Source organism: Chionomys nivalis, chromosome 16, assembly GCF_950005125.1.
Source record: "Chionomys nivalis chromosome 16, mChiNiv1.1, whole genome shotgun sequence".
Classification (NCBI taxonomy): domain Eukaryota; kingdom Metazoa; phylum Chordata; class Mammalia; order Rodentia; family Cricetidae; genus Chionomys; species Chionomys nivalis.
The window spans coordinates 50,818,666-50,836,412 of record NC_080101.1 but is presented as its reverse complement, the minus strand read 5'-3'; the positions used below and the strand labels follow the sequence as shown (position 1 = coordinate 50,836,412).

At 38.6% G+C, this 17,747-nt stretch overlaps 1 protein-coding gene across 2 annotated transcripts in view; it reads right to left on the bottom strand.

Annotated features, from left to right (window-relative positions):
• Window positions 1–17,747, bottom strand: part of Xkr9 (XK related 9) — a 30,467-nt gene that overhangs the window by 6,776 nt on the left and 5,944 nt on the right. For both annotated transcript variants that reach the window (XM_057790904.1, XM_057790905.1), the window contains 2 exons: window positions 16,601–17,232; window positions 818–1,038 (listed from right to left, as the gene is read on the bottom strand). In XM_057790904.1, the coding sequence (XP_057646887.1) occupies window positions 818–1,038; window positions 16,601–16,872 (493 nt within the window). In that variant the 5' untranslated portion in view covers window positions 16,873–17,232. The remainder of the gene's footprint in view (window positions 1–817; window positions 1,039–16,600; window positions 17,233–17,747) is intronic.

The window sequence follows — 17,747 nt, the reverse complement described above, 5'->3', positions numbered from 1 at the left end:
TGTACATATATTATGGCTTCTGGTTTTGTGTTTTAATGGTATTACTGAGCATGCAAACTGGTGGGTTTCTGTGTCTATATCTGCTTCTTGTGCCCTTTCCTCTCTATTTGTTTATTTTGTCCTATTCTGATTTGTTTGGGTTTTATTTTATTATTATTATCCCTTAGATGCTTGTCTGCTTTCTAGGGGGGAGGCAGAAAGGGAGTGGATCTAGATGGGAGGGGTAAACTGGGAATGGGAGAGAGGAAACTGTATTCAAGACATATTGCATAAATTTTAGAAAAGAGCAAAAGAAAAAGCAATAAACATAACGACATAATCACACCATAAAGATGCAAAAGTTTACTTGTCGCATCATTTAATACTCAGTTGTCTCCAGACAGCCTAAATTAGCATAAATGACAGAGGCTGGTAAACTGTGGTTCATCTGCCATTTGTACCATGATGCGTGTAGTAAGGAGAAGGAGGGAACCCTCCCTGCACACTGCAGGATGTGCAGGTGAAAACAAAACAAAAAGCCAAATGCTGTCTTCTTTCTCTTAAGGGAAGAAGAAAAGAAAAGATAGCGTACACTTTTCCAGGCTCACTGAAGGATGATCTAGTGACCAACAGCAGAAGTTCCCTCTGGGCAGACAAGGGAGGGAACAGCAGGAACACAAATAGAGATTATACCTTCACACATTTTGTAATATTTGAAACATGTTGCTGAATTTCATTTCAATTAGTAATTAAAAAATTCAAAAACAGTCCTGAGATTTATAAAGGTATAATAAGATTGCGGCGGCATACCTAGCCGGGGGTATTAAGAAAGACTTACACTGACTTAAAGTTGCCTGGCCCCGCTCCAGAAAGGCGTAGAGCTGAAGAATGAGCTGTGGGCAGCTTTCCAGGTAGGCCTCAAACAGCCTGAGCATGCTCAAGTCGGTGGCTATGTCTATAGCTTCTTTGTGAGGGTCCATTTGCTCCTCCGAGAAATCACTCGTTCTGCTGCTGGGTTTGAAAACCACCTGGTAACCCTGTCTCAAGGCAAACCAATACCTAGAAAATAAACATGGGTATTTCTCTTCAGTCACAGACTTTTAGACACTAAATTCATTTTAATTAACATATGAAAGATAAAATTATGCATATGTATAAGATATGGATATTTCAAAACATGTACATGTTCAAAGTTTAAATCAAGTTAAAGATGTCTATCATTTTAAATATTTATTATTTTATAGTGAAAATACACAAAAATCCTTCTAGTTTTTTAAAATATACAAACTGTTGTATATTCATATCATTGTTTACCATTATCTGAAGGCATCCTACCTTGCAACAGGTCTTCTTATCTTTTTCTCTTACTCTCTGCACTTACGCATCTTTATGATGTGTATTTATACACATATTGAACAATATGTAAGTAAGGACTTTTCCACAGACCCTCTTCAGTGTGGGTGCTCTATACTCCCTTCATGGGCTTCACTCGGATTCGGACCTCATGAAATTTAACGGCTCAGTGATGTGTGTATTAAGCACAGATGATCATATCTCATTTTTAAAATCGTCAGTTGAGAAAGCTAAGGCTGCAAAATGTAAATGATTACAAACACTTCTACAAAGAAGAGTGGGCCGACAGAAAGTCCACACACAGATCCTTAACCACTGCATCCCAAAAGACAAATTATAATTTAGTGGTGTGGTGGTTTGAATGTAATTGGTCCCTAGAATCTCACAGGGAGTGGCACTATTAGGAGGTGTGCCTTTGTTGTGTGGGCATGGCCTTGTTGGAGGAAATGAGTCACTGCGGAGATGGGCTTTGAGGTTTGCTACGCTCAGGGTACAGTCCAGTGTCTCAGTCAACTTCCTGTTGCCTGTAAGATGCAGAGCTCTCAGCTGCCTTTCCAGTACCACGTCTGCCTGCATGCTGCTCCCCGCCATGAGGATAATGGACTGAACCTCTGAAAGTGTAAGTAGCTGCCCCAATTAAATGCTTTCTTTATGAGTTACCATGGTCATGGTGTCTTTTAGAGCAATAAAAACCCTAAAAGAAGTGTTTATCAGATTATCTTAACTACAACAGAGAAAATTTCCTAACAGAACGTGAAGGCTGAAAAGGAGATTGAATCTTTTTCCATTTAATTTAGTAAATCATTAATGACAACAAGGGATTGCTGAGCATTTTCAAAGTAGAAACACAAAAGGAAAACAAAATAACCACAACAAAGCCCCTCAAAGACTCTTAAAGTGGCCCTGCTCAGGCCCTTCTTCTGAAAGAACTTTTAGATAAATACTGGCTACCAGCCTACAGATAAGATTCAAAAAAAAAAAAAAAGTTGACACTTATTTAGAGGCAATCTGAGGCTAGGAGAAAGACAACCAAGACACTATTTCCAGACTTAGAATTCATTATCTGCCATCAGTTTCTTCACAGATTAAAAAAAGTAGATACACAGAGAGACAAATATAGAGACATAGATAGATAAAATTATAGAGGAATAGAGATAAGGACATAAATTTATATAGAGATGATAAAGATATAGATTTACATGATATGTACATAGTTACAATGCTGTCTAATCCAAAACTATGGGAAATTTGCAGAGCCCGTAAAAGTTGTTTCCAAATTTCCTGCATTTTAATGTCAAATATATCCAGACTCTAAACCACTTCATACCACTTATGATGTGACCTCCATCCCCAAGTTAATCAGTCAACCCCTGACCCAGATTATCTCACTAGTTCCATAATTGTTCTTCCTGATCCTATTTAGTCTTTCGGGGAGGGGTGTGACACAGCATATATGTGGAGTTCAGAAAGTAGCTTTGGGGAATGGGTTCTCTCTGCCATATGTGTTCAAAAAATCCGTCTCAAGTTGTCCAGCTTGTGGCAGCAAGCACCTTTACCTTCTGAGCCATCTTGACCACCCTGATTCTCTTCTGGCCCCTCATCTAACCTATTCTCTTAACATCTATTTTGAACCCTTTAAATATAATTCATATGGCATTCCTCTAGCCAAAATGCTCCAATGATTTCCAGCAGACCTAAACCCCCAAATTCTTCCATATCTTCTAAGGTATCATGACTGCCTCCACACACACGAGCATCACTGTCTTTCTACTTCCCCACCAGCTCCAGTGCATCCTTGCTACTTCTCACAACTTAAAGGCCTCCATCTTCACTACTACATCTACCTAGGACCCTTCTAAACCCAATATGTTTTCATAGTTGGCTCCTTAACTTTACTTAAGTTTCTACTTGGTTGTCACATCTATGAATTATATTCACTGTGGGCTAGATGCCAGGGTAGGGAAAATGTCAACAGCAATGACAACTACATGGTCTCCATCCTCAATGATCTTACACTTCAATAGGTGTATCAAGCATATATACCACCAGCTACAATAAAAGGCAGAAGAAATAAAAAACCATTAGAATAAAAATACCACACTGTGAAAGTATAGCATGGAGAAAAATTAACATTACCTATAATAGAAAGCTTTACTTGAGTCTCTTCTGGGTATCTAGCACAACAGGAAATATCTGCTTCCTATTTCTGAAGTGGTTTATAAACCAGTAGGTTAAATACTATTTAAAAACATAAAAACTGCATAAATATTATCCATTACACATAGAAAGCCTAATTAGCACAAGCAACAAAGAGTGGTAAAGAAGAAAATGTCAGTGTTAAGAGTAGAAACTCAGACAAATGTGGTAGCATGCACATGGAGGCATGGTATATGCATACATATCCAGGAGGATCACTTGAGCTCCAGGTGACAGTGAGACCACATCTGTATCAACAGATAGGTAGGTAGGTAGGTAGGTAGGTAGGTAGGTGATAGATAGATAGATAGATAGATAGATAGATAGATAGATAGATAGATAGATGATAGAAAGACAGGTAGATGTTCCCATGGTTAGCGTTAATGGCCTATTTGGCAGAATCTAGACTCACCTGGGAGTGGGGCATCTGGGCATGACTGTGGGATTATCTTAAAGTGGTCAATTGGTGTAGAAAGATTCAGCTTACCCGTGGCCAGGCTATTCCCTGAGCAGGGGATACTGGACTCTATAAAATGAAGAGCTTAACTAAACTAGCAGGCATCCATCACTTGCTGTTCCTCCTTGTAGATGCAATGAGGCCAGCTGTTTGAGGTTCCTACTTCCTTGAATTCCCCACAATGATGGATTACACCTTGAATTGTGGGCCAAAATAAACCTTTCTCTCTTTAATAGATTTTGTTGGAGTATTTTCAATCCCAGCAATGGGGGGGGTACTGACAGAGGCAAAAACTCTAACAACATCAAAATGTTTGGATTCAGATCCAGATTCTGCCCAGTTCTAACCTCTCTTTGCTCAGCATCCAGAATTGAAAGCTGGAGTTCTTCATCATCTTCCTTCTGGTCAGTGGGCTGTGTGTCACGTGATCTACAATATGGAAGATGCCCAAGCAGACCGTGTCAAGTGCTGTGTAAGTTCCTGGGAAACAGAGTGGATAAGCTGCTTACACTTCCAGGGATGTGATGGAGGAGCTTGGCTCAGTAGTGTAATGGTTCATGGAAATTTTACATAAATCTTTGTTTATTTGAGGTTAGTTTCATAGACAGGAAGATTTGAGTATAATTTCCTGACTGGTATTCCATTATTTCAGTTTATGGAACAAATAGTCAATAAGCCCAAGAAAAAGAAACACAGTGCTTTCTTAGCATACTTTATCCCCATATATTCTTTCATTTGAGGGAAAAAAATAAGTATCTGGTCTTTTTTCCGGGAATGAATTGCTGTTATCAGGCAAACTTTCCTAGTGACAACAGATGGATTCTGGGAAGCACACACTTACTAGTGAGAAAAAGAAAAACAACGAAAATCAGGAAGGAACCCAAGGGCGTTGTGTGAGCTGCACTGCATGGTTACTCGGTTTTTGCTCTGAAGGTATCCACAGTCCAAATGACACAAAGCAGATACAGCTCAAGACTAATCAAAATGTCCTGATGGGAAATCTGAGTGAGAATCTACAGAGTAGTTAGAAATTCAGGCCATTTCAGAAAAGAGGACGCCATTGCTAAAGAACCCCAAATCTATGCTTACTTTCCTCAAGCCTTTGCCTATTCTTCAGCCCTGCACACATGGGGTAAGACTTTGAGAAACAGGAGAAAACAAGTGAATGGAACCCCTAGAGATTTTACCAGCTGGCTTACATCAAAGAAGAGCTTAGAATCTGACTCTCACCAAAGTAGAAGTGACAGACAAGTATCTCAGAAATCCCCCAAGTCCCAGAAAATGTCACCGTGTAGAAGTATAAAGTCTAACTCAAAATGAAGAGATTTTACCATGGGCGAAAAACAAAAGAGATTTGCCTGAGCTAATCCTCAACCAAGCTTCAGTAAAATATCTAGGAAATTTGCCTGTAATTTGGCTGTTGCTTTGAAAGAAACCAATGTCTTTGCAAGGTATCAGTCACCTTGTAATAGTCACACTATGAAAAGAATTACTTGACATACAGCCAACGAGGAAATGTAACTGAAAACAAAGAGGGAGAGCAGTTACAGGAAACATCGGTTAAAAGAAACGCAGTGACACACGACACTGATCAAACACTAAAGCGTGAGAACTGTGTTAAGTCTATGAAGATAACAGAGGTGAAAGGCTGGAAATGTAGAGCAGACACATGGACCTTGAATAGAGTGTTTACTTGAACTCTTCTACAAGTAAAATACACAAAATCAAAATTAACTGGATAGAATTAACAGCAAATTTAGCCAAAACCAAACAGATCATTGAACTAAAGATGGGTCCTATAACTTGAATATTTGTGTTTCCGAAAATTCATATATATTGAAAACTAATTTCCATGTAATGTATGGGGGAGAGTGTTTCAGAAATAATTAAATGATGGGATTGATACCCTATTAATAAGACCCCAAATAGTGTCTTACCTTCTTACCAGCTAGCTAGACAACTAGAAAGCAACTCCTAAGAATGAGAAAACAGGACCTCTGTAGTAGTTTGAATGAGAATGGTCCCTATAGCTTTAAGTATTTAGGGAGTGGCACTATTTAAAAGGATTAGGTGTGACCTTGTTGGAGGACGTGTCACTGGGGGTGTGTCAGGAGCCGTGTCCCCCCAAAATTTACAGGAAGCACCGCCGTGAGGAGTTTTTGCAGAGGGCTTCACTTCTCAATTGTATTGAGAATAGTCTTATTGACCAAGCCTATCCCACACCCAAATTAACTGTTAATAGAGAGTTATCTCTTAGCAGAACCTGCCTCACATTCCAAACTATCTAGGCAACTAGGTGTGTCACCTTGTGACTTCCCGACCAAGGAATCGTGACCCGACCCATCGTAACCTCTCAGACTCTGTGGACCACGTGGCAAGATCCCGTGCCCCAGCCCCCCAAGCTATTCAGGGGCTATATAAGCTGTAACCATGACCCTAATAAACTGAGGCTTTGACAAATACGCTTAGCCTCCTTCTTCTCATCAGCCTATGCCTTTCAGGTGGTGCCTCTCCGTGACCCTGGAATAACTGGCCAGCCAGGCGGGTTACAAACCCTAGACAGAGTAACCCGTCGAGGCGGCTACAGGGGTGGGCTTTGAAGTTTAAAAACCCAAGCACGGCCCAGTGGTCCTCCTCCTGCTGCCTGTGGATCCAGATGTAGAACTCTCAGCTTCTCCTCTAACACCATGTCTACCTGTGTGCTGCCGTGTTTCCTGCCAAGGTGATAAAAGACCAAACCTCTAAACTGTAAGCCAGCCCCAGATAAATGCTTTCTTTTATAAAAGTTGCTGTGGTCATGGTGTCTCTTCAGAGCATTAAAACAAGACAACTTCACTAGATTGTAACCTGCCAGGACCTTAGTCTTAGAATTCACAGCCTCTAGAACTGTAAGTTGTGAATTATTTTTACTCACAAGCCACCTAGTCTTTTACACAGATTATTTTAAATGTTACATGAGCCTCATCAGACAAAGGTAATAGCTCAATAGAAACCAAATGAAATCAAGTAGGAAAAAAAAAGGGCAGGGAGGTGAGGACCTATGAGATGAACTTCAAAACACTATGTAGAATTCAAATTCCAGAAGAAAAGGAAATGAAAACAGGAAAGTCGATCTGACAAAATATTGGTAAAAATACATTTCCTCAACATCAAAACAGCAGTTTACAGATCCATGAAGTTTAATGAACCCAGACAGAAATAATATAGACAAAGACACACATTCAGGGCCACATCATTCTTGATTGCTCAGAGTTCAATATATAGAAAAAAGACATCTTATCTTCTACACAAACAACAAAAACATTAGTTGATTTCTCATCAGAAATAAGGTAAGCCAGAGGAACACCATATTAATAATTACAATAAACAGAAATAGGTTAAACACTTCAACTTAAAGAGGCTGTCAGATTTGATTTAAAAAAAAAAAAGATCAGGGAAGGAAAAATAGCTTAAAGATTAAAAGCACTGGCAACTCATCAGAGGACCAAATTCAATTCTCTGTACCTTCATGACAACTCACAACAATAACTACAGTTCCAGGGGATCCAACACCTTGGTCTGGCCTCTGCAGGAACAGCGTGCATGCAGAACATAGACATAATGTAGGCAAAACATGCATACACATAAAATAAAAATAAATAAATCTTTTTTAAAAGATGCAAATTCATGGGACTAGCAAAATACTTGCACATAAAACACAAATAGTTGCTGGGCGGTGGTGGCGCACGCCTTTAATCCCAGCACTTGGGGGGCAGAAGCAGGCGGATCTCTGTGAGTTCGAGACCAGCCTGGTCTACAAGAGCTAGTTCCAGGATAGGCTCCAAAACCACAGAGAAACCCTGTCTTGAAAAACCAAAAAAAAAAAAAAAAAAAAAAAAAAAAAACACACAAATAGTTTCAAAGGAAATCACACAAAAAAAGTTGATCTGCCTATACTGACATCCCAGACAAAACAAGACTAGGTGAGGACTAATAAGAATAAGAAGGGAATGTTATAATGACATAAGAACCAACTCATCATGATATCATAACACAGGCGGTGGTGGCTCACACCATTAATCCCAGCACTTGGGAGGCAGAGGAAGGTGGATCTCTGTGAGTTCAATGCCAGCCTGGTCTACAGAGCAAGTTCCAGAACAGACAGGGCTGTTCCACAGAGAAATCCTGTCCCAAAAAAAAAGAAAGAAAGAGTTGGCACGATAGAATAACACTTCTATATCTGTATGCCATGTTAAATAAGACATATCATACTTAGAAGCAATAGGCACATATACCTAATAAATAATTCATGGAAATATTCCTTATCATCCATCTACTAACACAAACACCGTTTATTCTTATTTTTTAAGGAAATGGCCCTACAATTCAGGAAATGCCACATTTTCCATACTTAGCCCAGACAAACCTGTGGATTTAACAAACTGATCTACTTTTACCCACTTCTCACTACTTGTCTCAGGGGTCTTCCACTTCCTAGACTAAGGGATTACAAAAATAGAGATTAACAAATGAAGGAACTTTTGTTACTTGTTTTTCACTAACAGCCAACATAATTCAGTGGTTTTTCTTTCTCTGCGTCATTTAGCTGTTTACACAGACAAACACTGGACATCATTTTTTAAAGCTGCGTTGTGACTAATCTCCACCCCACTCCTGATCCTACTGCTTGACCCTCACCCTCCTCCACAACCACGAGTCACTGTTATTTGTTTCCTGTGGACCTTCTCAAGTTTCTTAGGTGTGTAAAGAGACATAAACACAGATGCCTTTCATGACCTTTGTCATTTTACTCAGTATAAAGAATGAAACTGTACCACTTGCAAGAAAATAGATGGAATTGGAGACCGTAATGTAAGCAAAAGAAACCAAACTCAAGAAATAAAAGTGTCATATTTTGTCTAATATAACGAACCCTAGATAGTATGACATGAAGAAAGAAGGGGTACTAGTCAAGGGGAGAAAGGGGTCAAAGATGAAAAGGATTGAAAGACAAAGGATGTAAAAAAGGTGGGGAAAAGACAAATATCACAAGTGTTCTCCCATACATGGAAAGTCGAAACATAGAAAAGTCATGAAAACAGAAATAAGAAATAAGATTGGTGGGAGAAGATGAGGAAGAGGGACAAGAGGGATAACAGAAGGGCAAATGAGTGTGAGCAAAGTATAATGATAAACATGTATGAAAATTACTTAATGAAACACAGTATATTGCACATTAATGAAAAATATTAACATAAAAACAAGCCTCTCAAAGTGTGATCCTTACATCTTTTGACCTAGCATAGCTATATAATTCTTATTGGTTATGGGTACCATGCATTACATCTTACCTACTATAGATCTGTTTGCGTACCAGCACTAACCTCTACTCCATTCCTTTGCATCTAATGAGAATGTGCACCTCCAGAACAGACTAGAATACTGTCTTTTCAGCTTCCGTAAAGCCAAAAAATTCCTCGTTGCATATTTTGTCTCTCTTAAACACAGTAAAATACCTATTAAATGAAAATACCATATTAATGAATCTGGAAATTTCTGGCAATACAGCAATGATTCACACAAACAGCAAGAGCAAAGAGCAAGTAACCTTTGTGCTATTTTCAAATACAGAACCTTTGTACCTTTGCTCATCTGACTGCTTAGCTATAAAAAATGGTTATGTCTGTTTGGATTAAAGAATAACAACGTTGGTTACAATATCTCTAGGCGCGCACTCAGTCCTGTAGCAGCCCCTGTAGGAGCCCTCCTCCCACCTCATCTCCATTCCCTGGGGACTCCACCTTTTGGGACTGACCCAGGCTGACCCTACCCATTCATCTCTGTTGCTCCAGACTTACCCTTTGCCCTACTACAATCTGCCAGCCAGAGCCCCTCCTCCCCCATACCTCCATTTCCTGGGAACTCCCTCCTGGTGTTGACCCAATCCCTACCCCAAGCTCTCTCCTACTGCCCCTCCCATCTCATTTCCTCTCTGTCATTCACCAACTCGCTGAAGCACTCTCTCCCAAGGCCCAGATAGCTACGACATTTGCCTAGGATCCACAGAGCAACAATCGAAAATCAGAACACCCAAACAACAATAGCAAGACCAGATATCAACATGAAGAAACACATCAAACATCATAACCCAAGATCCTAGACCTGAATGCAAAAGCACAGGCATGAATAGCCAAGACAAGATGCCTACACCAGAACAGTAAGCTTATTACAACAAGCCTTGAAAGCGGCAATCTAGCTGAAATACAAGACAAAATTGTAATTAAGAATATATTCAAGGAGCTTAGTGAGAATATGAATAAATCCCTTAATGAAGTCTGTGAAAACACAGATAGTTGAATAAAAGAATGAAATCAATTCAAAACATGAGAGTAGAATTTAACGGAAAAAAAAAAAAGAATCACCAAAGAAAACCAAACTGAAATAAAACAAGTAAATATTCTGGGATTGCAAACAAAAACCCCAGGGGTAAACTTACCAACCATGATGGTTTAAATAAGAATGGCCCCCAGAGGCTCAGCTATTTGAATGTTTGGCAGGCAGCAGTGGCTCTACTTGAGGGGGATTAGGAGGTGTGGACTCATTGGAGAAAGTGTGCCACTGCGGGTGGGTGTTGGGGTTTCAAAAGTCCAAGCCAGCCCCAGTGCTCTCTCTCTTCCTGCTACCTTTAGATCTAAATGTAGAACTCTCAGTTACCACATCTGCCAAGTGCTGCCAAGTTCCCCACCATGAATAGATAATAGATAAAACCTCTGAAACTGTAAGCAAGTCCCAGTTAAATGTGTTCCTTTATAAGAGTTATGATGGTTACAGTGTCTCTTCATAACAATGAAACACTGGCTAAGACACCAACAAAGTACAAGTCATTGAAGAGAAAATCTTGGGTGTTGAAAACAAGTTAGAGGATATTGAGAACTCAGAAAAATTCAGGTTCAAAACACCCAGGAAATCTGGGACACTATGAAAAGACCAAATCTATAGGGATGGAGTAAAGAGAAGAAATCCATGTCAAAATAAAATATTTTTAACAAAATCATAAAAGAAAATTTCCCCAACCTAAAGAAGGAGGCACCTATTAAGGTCCAAGAAGTATATAAAACACCAAATAAACAGGAACAGAAAAGTCCCCATGGTACACAATAATCAACACTAAATGGTCAAACAACAATGAAAAGCTATTATTGGGGTCCACGAATCTGGAATTAATACACCCCAAAAGATCAGGTTTGAGCAAGCCAAAAATTTATTTAGAAAAACTTATAGGGAGGCAGCAGGGGTCACGTCCCTGAGACGAGGGCAGCAGCTGGTTTTAAGGGGAAAACCCCACAAAGAGACAGTTCCTGAGTACCATCCAATCATAATGTAATATGGGATGAGTGGTGGGGATTTTCCACAGTGGTACACTTCCAGCCTGCCAGGGAGTTGTGTGGTTTGGCAGCCCACACTACTCTTGGCAAACCACTCAGAAGAGGATTAAATATTTGTGATTTGACCTTTAGACACCTGTACAATGTGGTTGGGGGTTAGAGCCCAGCCTCAGGAAATTGTGGGTAATAGTTCAGAGTAGAACAAACTAGAACAAAATGGAGTTCTCACTGTTAAATAGAAGCTAACGCTGCAAGAGAAAAAAAAACAAGTGGGCTGGAGAGATGGCTCAGAGGTTAAGAGCATTGCCTGCTCTTCCAAAGGTCCTGAGTTCAATTCCCAGCGACCATATGGTGGCTCACAACCATCTGTAGAGGGCTCTGGTGCCTTCATCTGGCCTGCAGACATACACACAGACAGAATATTGTATACATAATAAATAAATAAATATTAAAAAAAAAGAAGAAAAAAAAAAGTAACATATAAATGAAGGCCTATTAGAATAGCATCCGGCTTCTCAATGGAAACTCTAAAAGCCAGAGGGGCCTGTAAAAATGTTCTACAAATTCTAAAAGACTTTGGATGCCAGCTGAGACTACTATAGCCAGCAAAACTATCACATTTGACAAAGAATGAAAAACATTCCATGATAAAACCAAATGTAAGCAATGTCTACCTACCAATCCAGCTCTACAGACAGCACTAAAAGAAACTTCAGTCTGAAGAGGATAAAAACAACCAAGAAGACAGAACTGATAAATGTCAGGACAGAATTAAAAACAGAAGAAAAAAAGTACCATAACGAAAAAGATCAGAAATCAATAAACACTATTCATTGATGGATGCCCAATATTAATGGTATCAATTCCCCAAACAAAAAACACAGATTAACAAATTGGATTAGAAAACAGGATTTATCATTCTGCTTTATCCAAGAAACACTTCTTAACATCAAGAATAGACATCACTTTGAGGTTTAAGGATGGACAAATATATTCCAAGTAAATGGGCCCCAAAAGCAAGCAAGTATAGCCACTTATGTGTTTTTAACAGAAAACATAGACTTCAAATGAAAACTAATCACAAAAGATAGAGAAGAAAACTATATACTATAAAACTATGGAAAAAATCTGCCAACAGGATAATGGAATTATAAATATGTGTACACCAAACATGGAGCACCCAAGTGCATAGAAGAAACACTACTACAGCTTAAATTACATATGGACCCTCACATGCTGATAGTGAGAGACTTCTTTTCTTCCCCCCCAGTCAGGGTTTTTCTGTGGCTTTGGAGCCTGTCCTGGCACTAGCTCTTGTAGATCTTGTGAGGTTGGCCTCGAACTCACAGAGATCTGGATGCCTGCCTCTGCCTCCCAAGTGCTGGGATTAAAGGCGTGCACCACCACCGCCCGGCAATGAGAGACTTTTATACCCCACTCTTGCCAACTGAGAGGTCAACAAGACAAAAACTAAACAGAAAAATGTGGGAGATAACTGACTTCATAAATCAAATAAACCTGACAGATATTATAGAACATTTCACCCAAATACGAAAGAATATAACTTCTTTTCAGCACCTCATGGAACTTTCTTCAAAACTGACCACATACTTGAGCACAAAGCAAATCTCAGCAGATAAAAGAAACTTGAAATAACATCCTGCATCCTATCTGAGCACTGTGGATTAAAACTGGAAAATTCTTGAAAAAAATCAAGACAGAAATGAGGATGGAAATAAAATTTTAAAATTGAATTAAATTGAAAATACAACATACCCAAGTATATGGGACACAGTGAAAGCAGTTTTAATAAGAAAGTTCATAGTTGAAAAAAATTAGTGAGGGAAACAACCTAAATGCCCCTTGACCAAAAAATGAATAAGGAAAATGTGGTACATTTACACAGTGGAGTACTACACAGCAGAGAAAAATAATGACATCTTGAAATTTGCAGGCAAATGGATGGAGCTAGAAACATCATATTGAGTGAGGTGACCCAGACAGAAAGACAATTATCATATGTACTCACTCATCAGTGGTTTTTAAATATAAAGCAAAGGAAACTAACCTACAAATCATAACCCCAGAGAATCTAGATAACAATGAGGACCTAAGAGAGACATACATTAATCTAATCAACATGAGAAGTAGTAAAAGACAAGATCTCCTGAGTAAATTGGGACCATGGGGACCACGGGAGAGAATTGAAGAGGAGGAGAGAGGCAAACTGTAAAACCAAAAAGAAATTGGTGAATATATATATATATATATATATATATATATATATATATATCCATCCCAACAAGGTTAAATCAAGATCAAATAAGCAATTTAAAAAGACACATAACCTCTAGTGAAACAGAAGCAGTAATTAAAATTCTCAAAACCCCAAAAGGTCCAAGGCCAGACTGATTCAATGCAGAATTCTATTAGACCGTCAAAGAATAATTAACTCAAATACTCTTTGATTTATTCTACAAATAAAGAAACTGAAGGGATATTTCTTTTTTCTTTTTCTTTTTTTCTTTTTTTTTTTTTTTAATTTTTCGAGACAGGGTTTCTCCGTAGCTTTTGGTTCCTGTCCTGGCACTAGCTCTTGTAGACCAGGCTGACCTCGAACTCACAGAGATCCGCCTGCCTCTGCCTCCCGAGTGCTGGGATTAAAGGCGTGTGCCACCACCGCCCGGCTTCATAATTCTTTCTATTAGGCCACTATTACCCTGATACCAAAATCACTCAAAGACCCAACCAAAACAATTATAGACTAATATCCCTTGTGCCATAGAAGCAAAGATTCCCAATTTTAAAAGTTTCCAAACTGAATCCAAGAACACATCAAAAAGATTATACACCATGGGTTTCATCCCAGAGATGCAGGGATAGTTTAGCATACCTAAATCAATAAGCACAGTCCACTACATAAACAGACTGAAAGGTAAAAATATATCATTCTCATTAGATGCAGAAAAGGCCTTGACAAAAATCCAACATCCCTCCATGATAAAAGTCCTGAAGAAACTAGAGATGTCAAGGATATACAAGGAGCATAATAAAGACAATTTACAGCAAGCCCGCAGGCAGCATCAATCTAAACAGAGAGAAACACAGAACATTTCCACTAAAAGCAGGAACAAGACAAGGTTGTCCACTCTCTCCTTACCCATGCAATATAGTAATTGAAGTCTTAGCTAGAACAATAAGACAAGTGGGGGAGATCAAAGGGATACAAATTGGAAAGGAAGAAGTCAAAGTATCTTGATCAGATTATATGATTTTATATATTTCAAAATCTTAAAAGCTCCACCAGGAAATTTCTACAACTGATAAACTTTCAGCAAAATAGCAGGCTATAGAAAACTCAGTAGCTTTCCTTTATACAAATGACAAACTGAGAAAGAAAGCAGAGAAGCAGCTCATAGCCTCAAAAATATATACATCTTGGGATAATGTTAATGAAACAAGTGAAAGACTTGTATAATTAAAAGTTTAAGACATTGAAGAAAGAAATTGAATATATCACAATATAGAAAGACCTCCCATGTTCATAAATTGGTAAGATTACTATGTGAAAATGACCATTCTACCAAAATCATTCTACAGATCAACACAACCTTCACCAAAATTACAGTATGATTCTCCCCAGAAAGTAAACAATTTTCATCTTTATATAGAAACACATAAAAAAAGATAACTAAGACAACCTTGAATAATAAAATAATGTCTGGAGGGATGACAGTGCCAGATTTTAAATTATACTACAGAGCTATAAGTAATAAAACAGCATGGTATTGGGATAAAACCAGACATACTGATTGATGGACTCAAACTGAAGACCCAAATAAAAGTTCATGTACCTATAGATACCTAATTTTTGACAAAGAAACCAAAAAGGCACTCTGAAGGAAAAATGGCATCTTCAGCAAATGGTGCTGGTCAAACTGAAGGCAGCTGCATGGAAAAGAATGCAAATAAACCCCTATTCATCGCCCTGCACAAAACTTAACTGCAAATGGATCAAAGACCCAAACATAAGATCAGATACACTGAATCTGATAGAAAAGAAATTGGGAAATAGGATTGAACTCATTAGCACAGGGAAGGTCTTTCTGAACAGGATACTGATAGCACAGGCATAAAGATCAACAACTAATAAATGGGACCTCGTGAAGCTAAAAATCTCTGTATGGCAAATATTGAACACATCGTTTGAGTAAAGCAGAGGCTACAGAAAGAGAAAGGGACCTTACAAATTATACATCTGATAGAGGGTTAATATCCAAAGTATATAAAGAACTGAAAAACAAACCATGAAGAAAGCAAAAAAAAAAAAATTTTAAAATGAAGTACAGAACTAAACAGAGGGTCTCAAAAGACAAAACATGAATGGCTAAGAAACACTTAAAGACATGTTCAGTGTTCTTTAGCTATCAAGTAATGCAAATTAAAAGTATTTTGAGATTTCATTTTTTACCAGTAAGAATGACCAATATCAATAAAAACAAATGATAGCACAAATAATAAAAACCCAGAGACAGGTATCTAGGTTCAACCTGAAGGCCAGAAAAGCAAAGCCACTAGCTCGTACCTCTACCTCAGACCGAAAATGGGCAATCCTGCCTCCATGAATCCTAAGACTGAGTATGATACCTGTCTCCTCCCATTTTATATTCCTCTCCAGTGCTGGGATTAAGGCATGCACCACCACCACCTGGCCTCTATAGCTAACTAATGTGGCTTCTGGAATTGAAGGTGTGTGCAACCATTGCCAGGCCTGTACGGCTGACTAGTTTGGTTGCTTTGCACTGATCTTCAGGCAAGTTTTATTTATTAAAATACAAATAATATACCACTATAAGCACATGCTGGCAAGGGTGTGGGGAAAGGGAAACTCTCATCCATTGCTGGTGGGAGAGCCAACTTGTGCAACCACAATGGAAAACAGTGTGTCAGTTCCTCAGGAAGTTGGTCATAGATCAACCGTAAGATCCATCTACACCAGAGACTTTTGAGCCCCTCATTCACACCACTGGTAACTGGGGGGGGTCAGCATCAGAAAGAGGAGGCTCTGCTAACGAATCCAGAAAAGGTTTAAGAGTTTAACTAAGATGCACGTAAAAACTGAAGGCTGAAAGCAAGTAATATGTACCTACTTGCAAATAGAGAACTTTGCACATTTGACTATACAAATTTCAAAAATGGACCTTCTGCTTGGATAAAATAACAGTGCTGGGAATTAAACAGACACACTCACCTTGTAAAAACTCCTCCTTGCAAGCAATGGAGTAGAAGAAAAGGATGCTCATTTTCTTGTCTTGTTTTCTTTAAGTCATCCTTCAACCACGAATAGCTAAAACACTGGACTATGAGTGTTCCACAAAGCACAAAGCTTAGTGTTAAAACACCAAAAACATATTGTCCGTCGTGGAAATAACTAACAGACAGGAGGATGTCTGCAACTAAATCAGTTACATAGATTATGATGCCAAAAACTGACAAGGCAAAGTTGCATTTAGTATATTTCATTATGAATGATGAAGGCTCTTGGTTAGCTACTCTTTTTCAGATACAAAAATAGGGGGAAATACGAGAATGAATATTAGTTTATCCTGCAGTTTAGCACTGAATTAATTTCTACTCTCTGAGTCTACTTAGAGAAAAGAATATGGGGATAGAGTTCAGGGACATAGTGTTTATCTAACACTCATGAAGTCCCATATTCAGTCCCTAATACCAAAACCAAATAAATATTATGAAATTGGAACACTAAAATGAAAGTAAATAATTTTAACTTTCTTTTAAAAAATTCTAATCCAGATCCAGTGGTACAAGAAGGCTTCGTGGTATCTTCTCTTCTATCGTGATCTTCATTACAGATAACGGTGTCTAAAACAAAACAAAACATGTTTCTAACTCTTAATGATAAAGCCTGGCCCACGATATTATGATCTTATGTTTCTAAGTAGAGCATATTTGCATGAAATAGACATTTTATAGTTGGGAAGTCAAGTCTCAGAAGTATAGTCACTAGTTGTCATGTCGTCTGAAACTAAAGCACTTGTCATTTAAAACTAGGTCTTCTCACAAAAATATTTATTATAAGACCATTTATATTGGCAAAAAAAATGCAAACTACCTAAATGTCACCCAATTCCAAATCACACTACAGAGCCATGATAGCAAAGGCAGCACACCCCTTGCATAAAACACACCTGTATACGAATAGGTCAGACCAGAGGACCCAGAAATAAGCTCACAAGGCCACAGCAGTAAGATCTTTGAAATTAATAGAATGTAGGAAGAAAAATCAAAGCACAGGCACAGGCAAGGACTTTCCGAAAAGGACCCCAAGCCTCGCGAAATAAGAGCAAGAATTGACAATAGGACAGAGTAAGACTGAA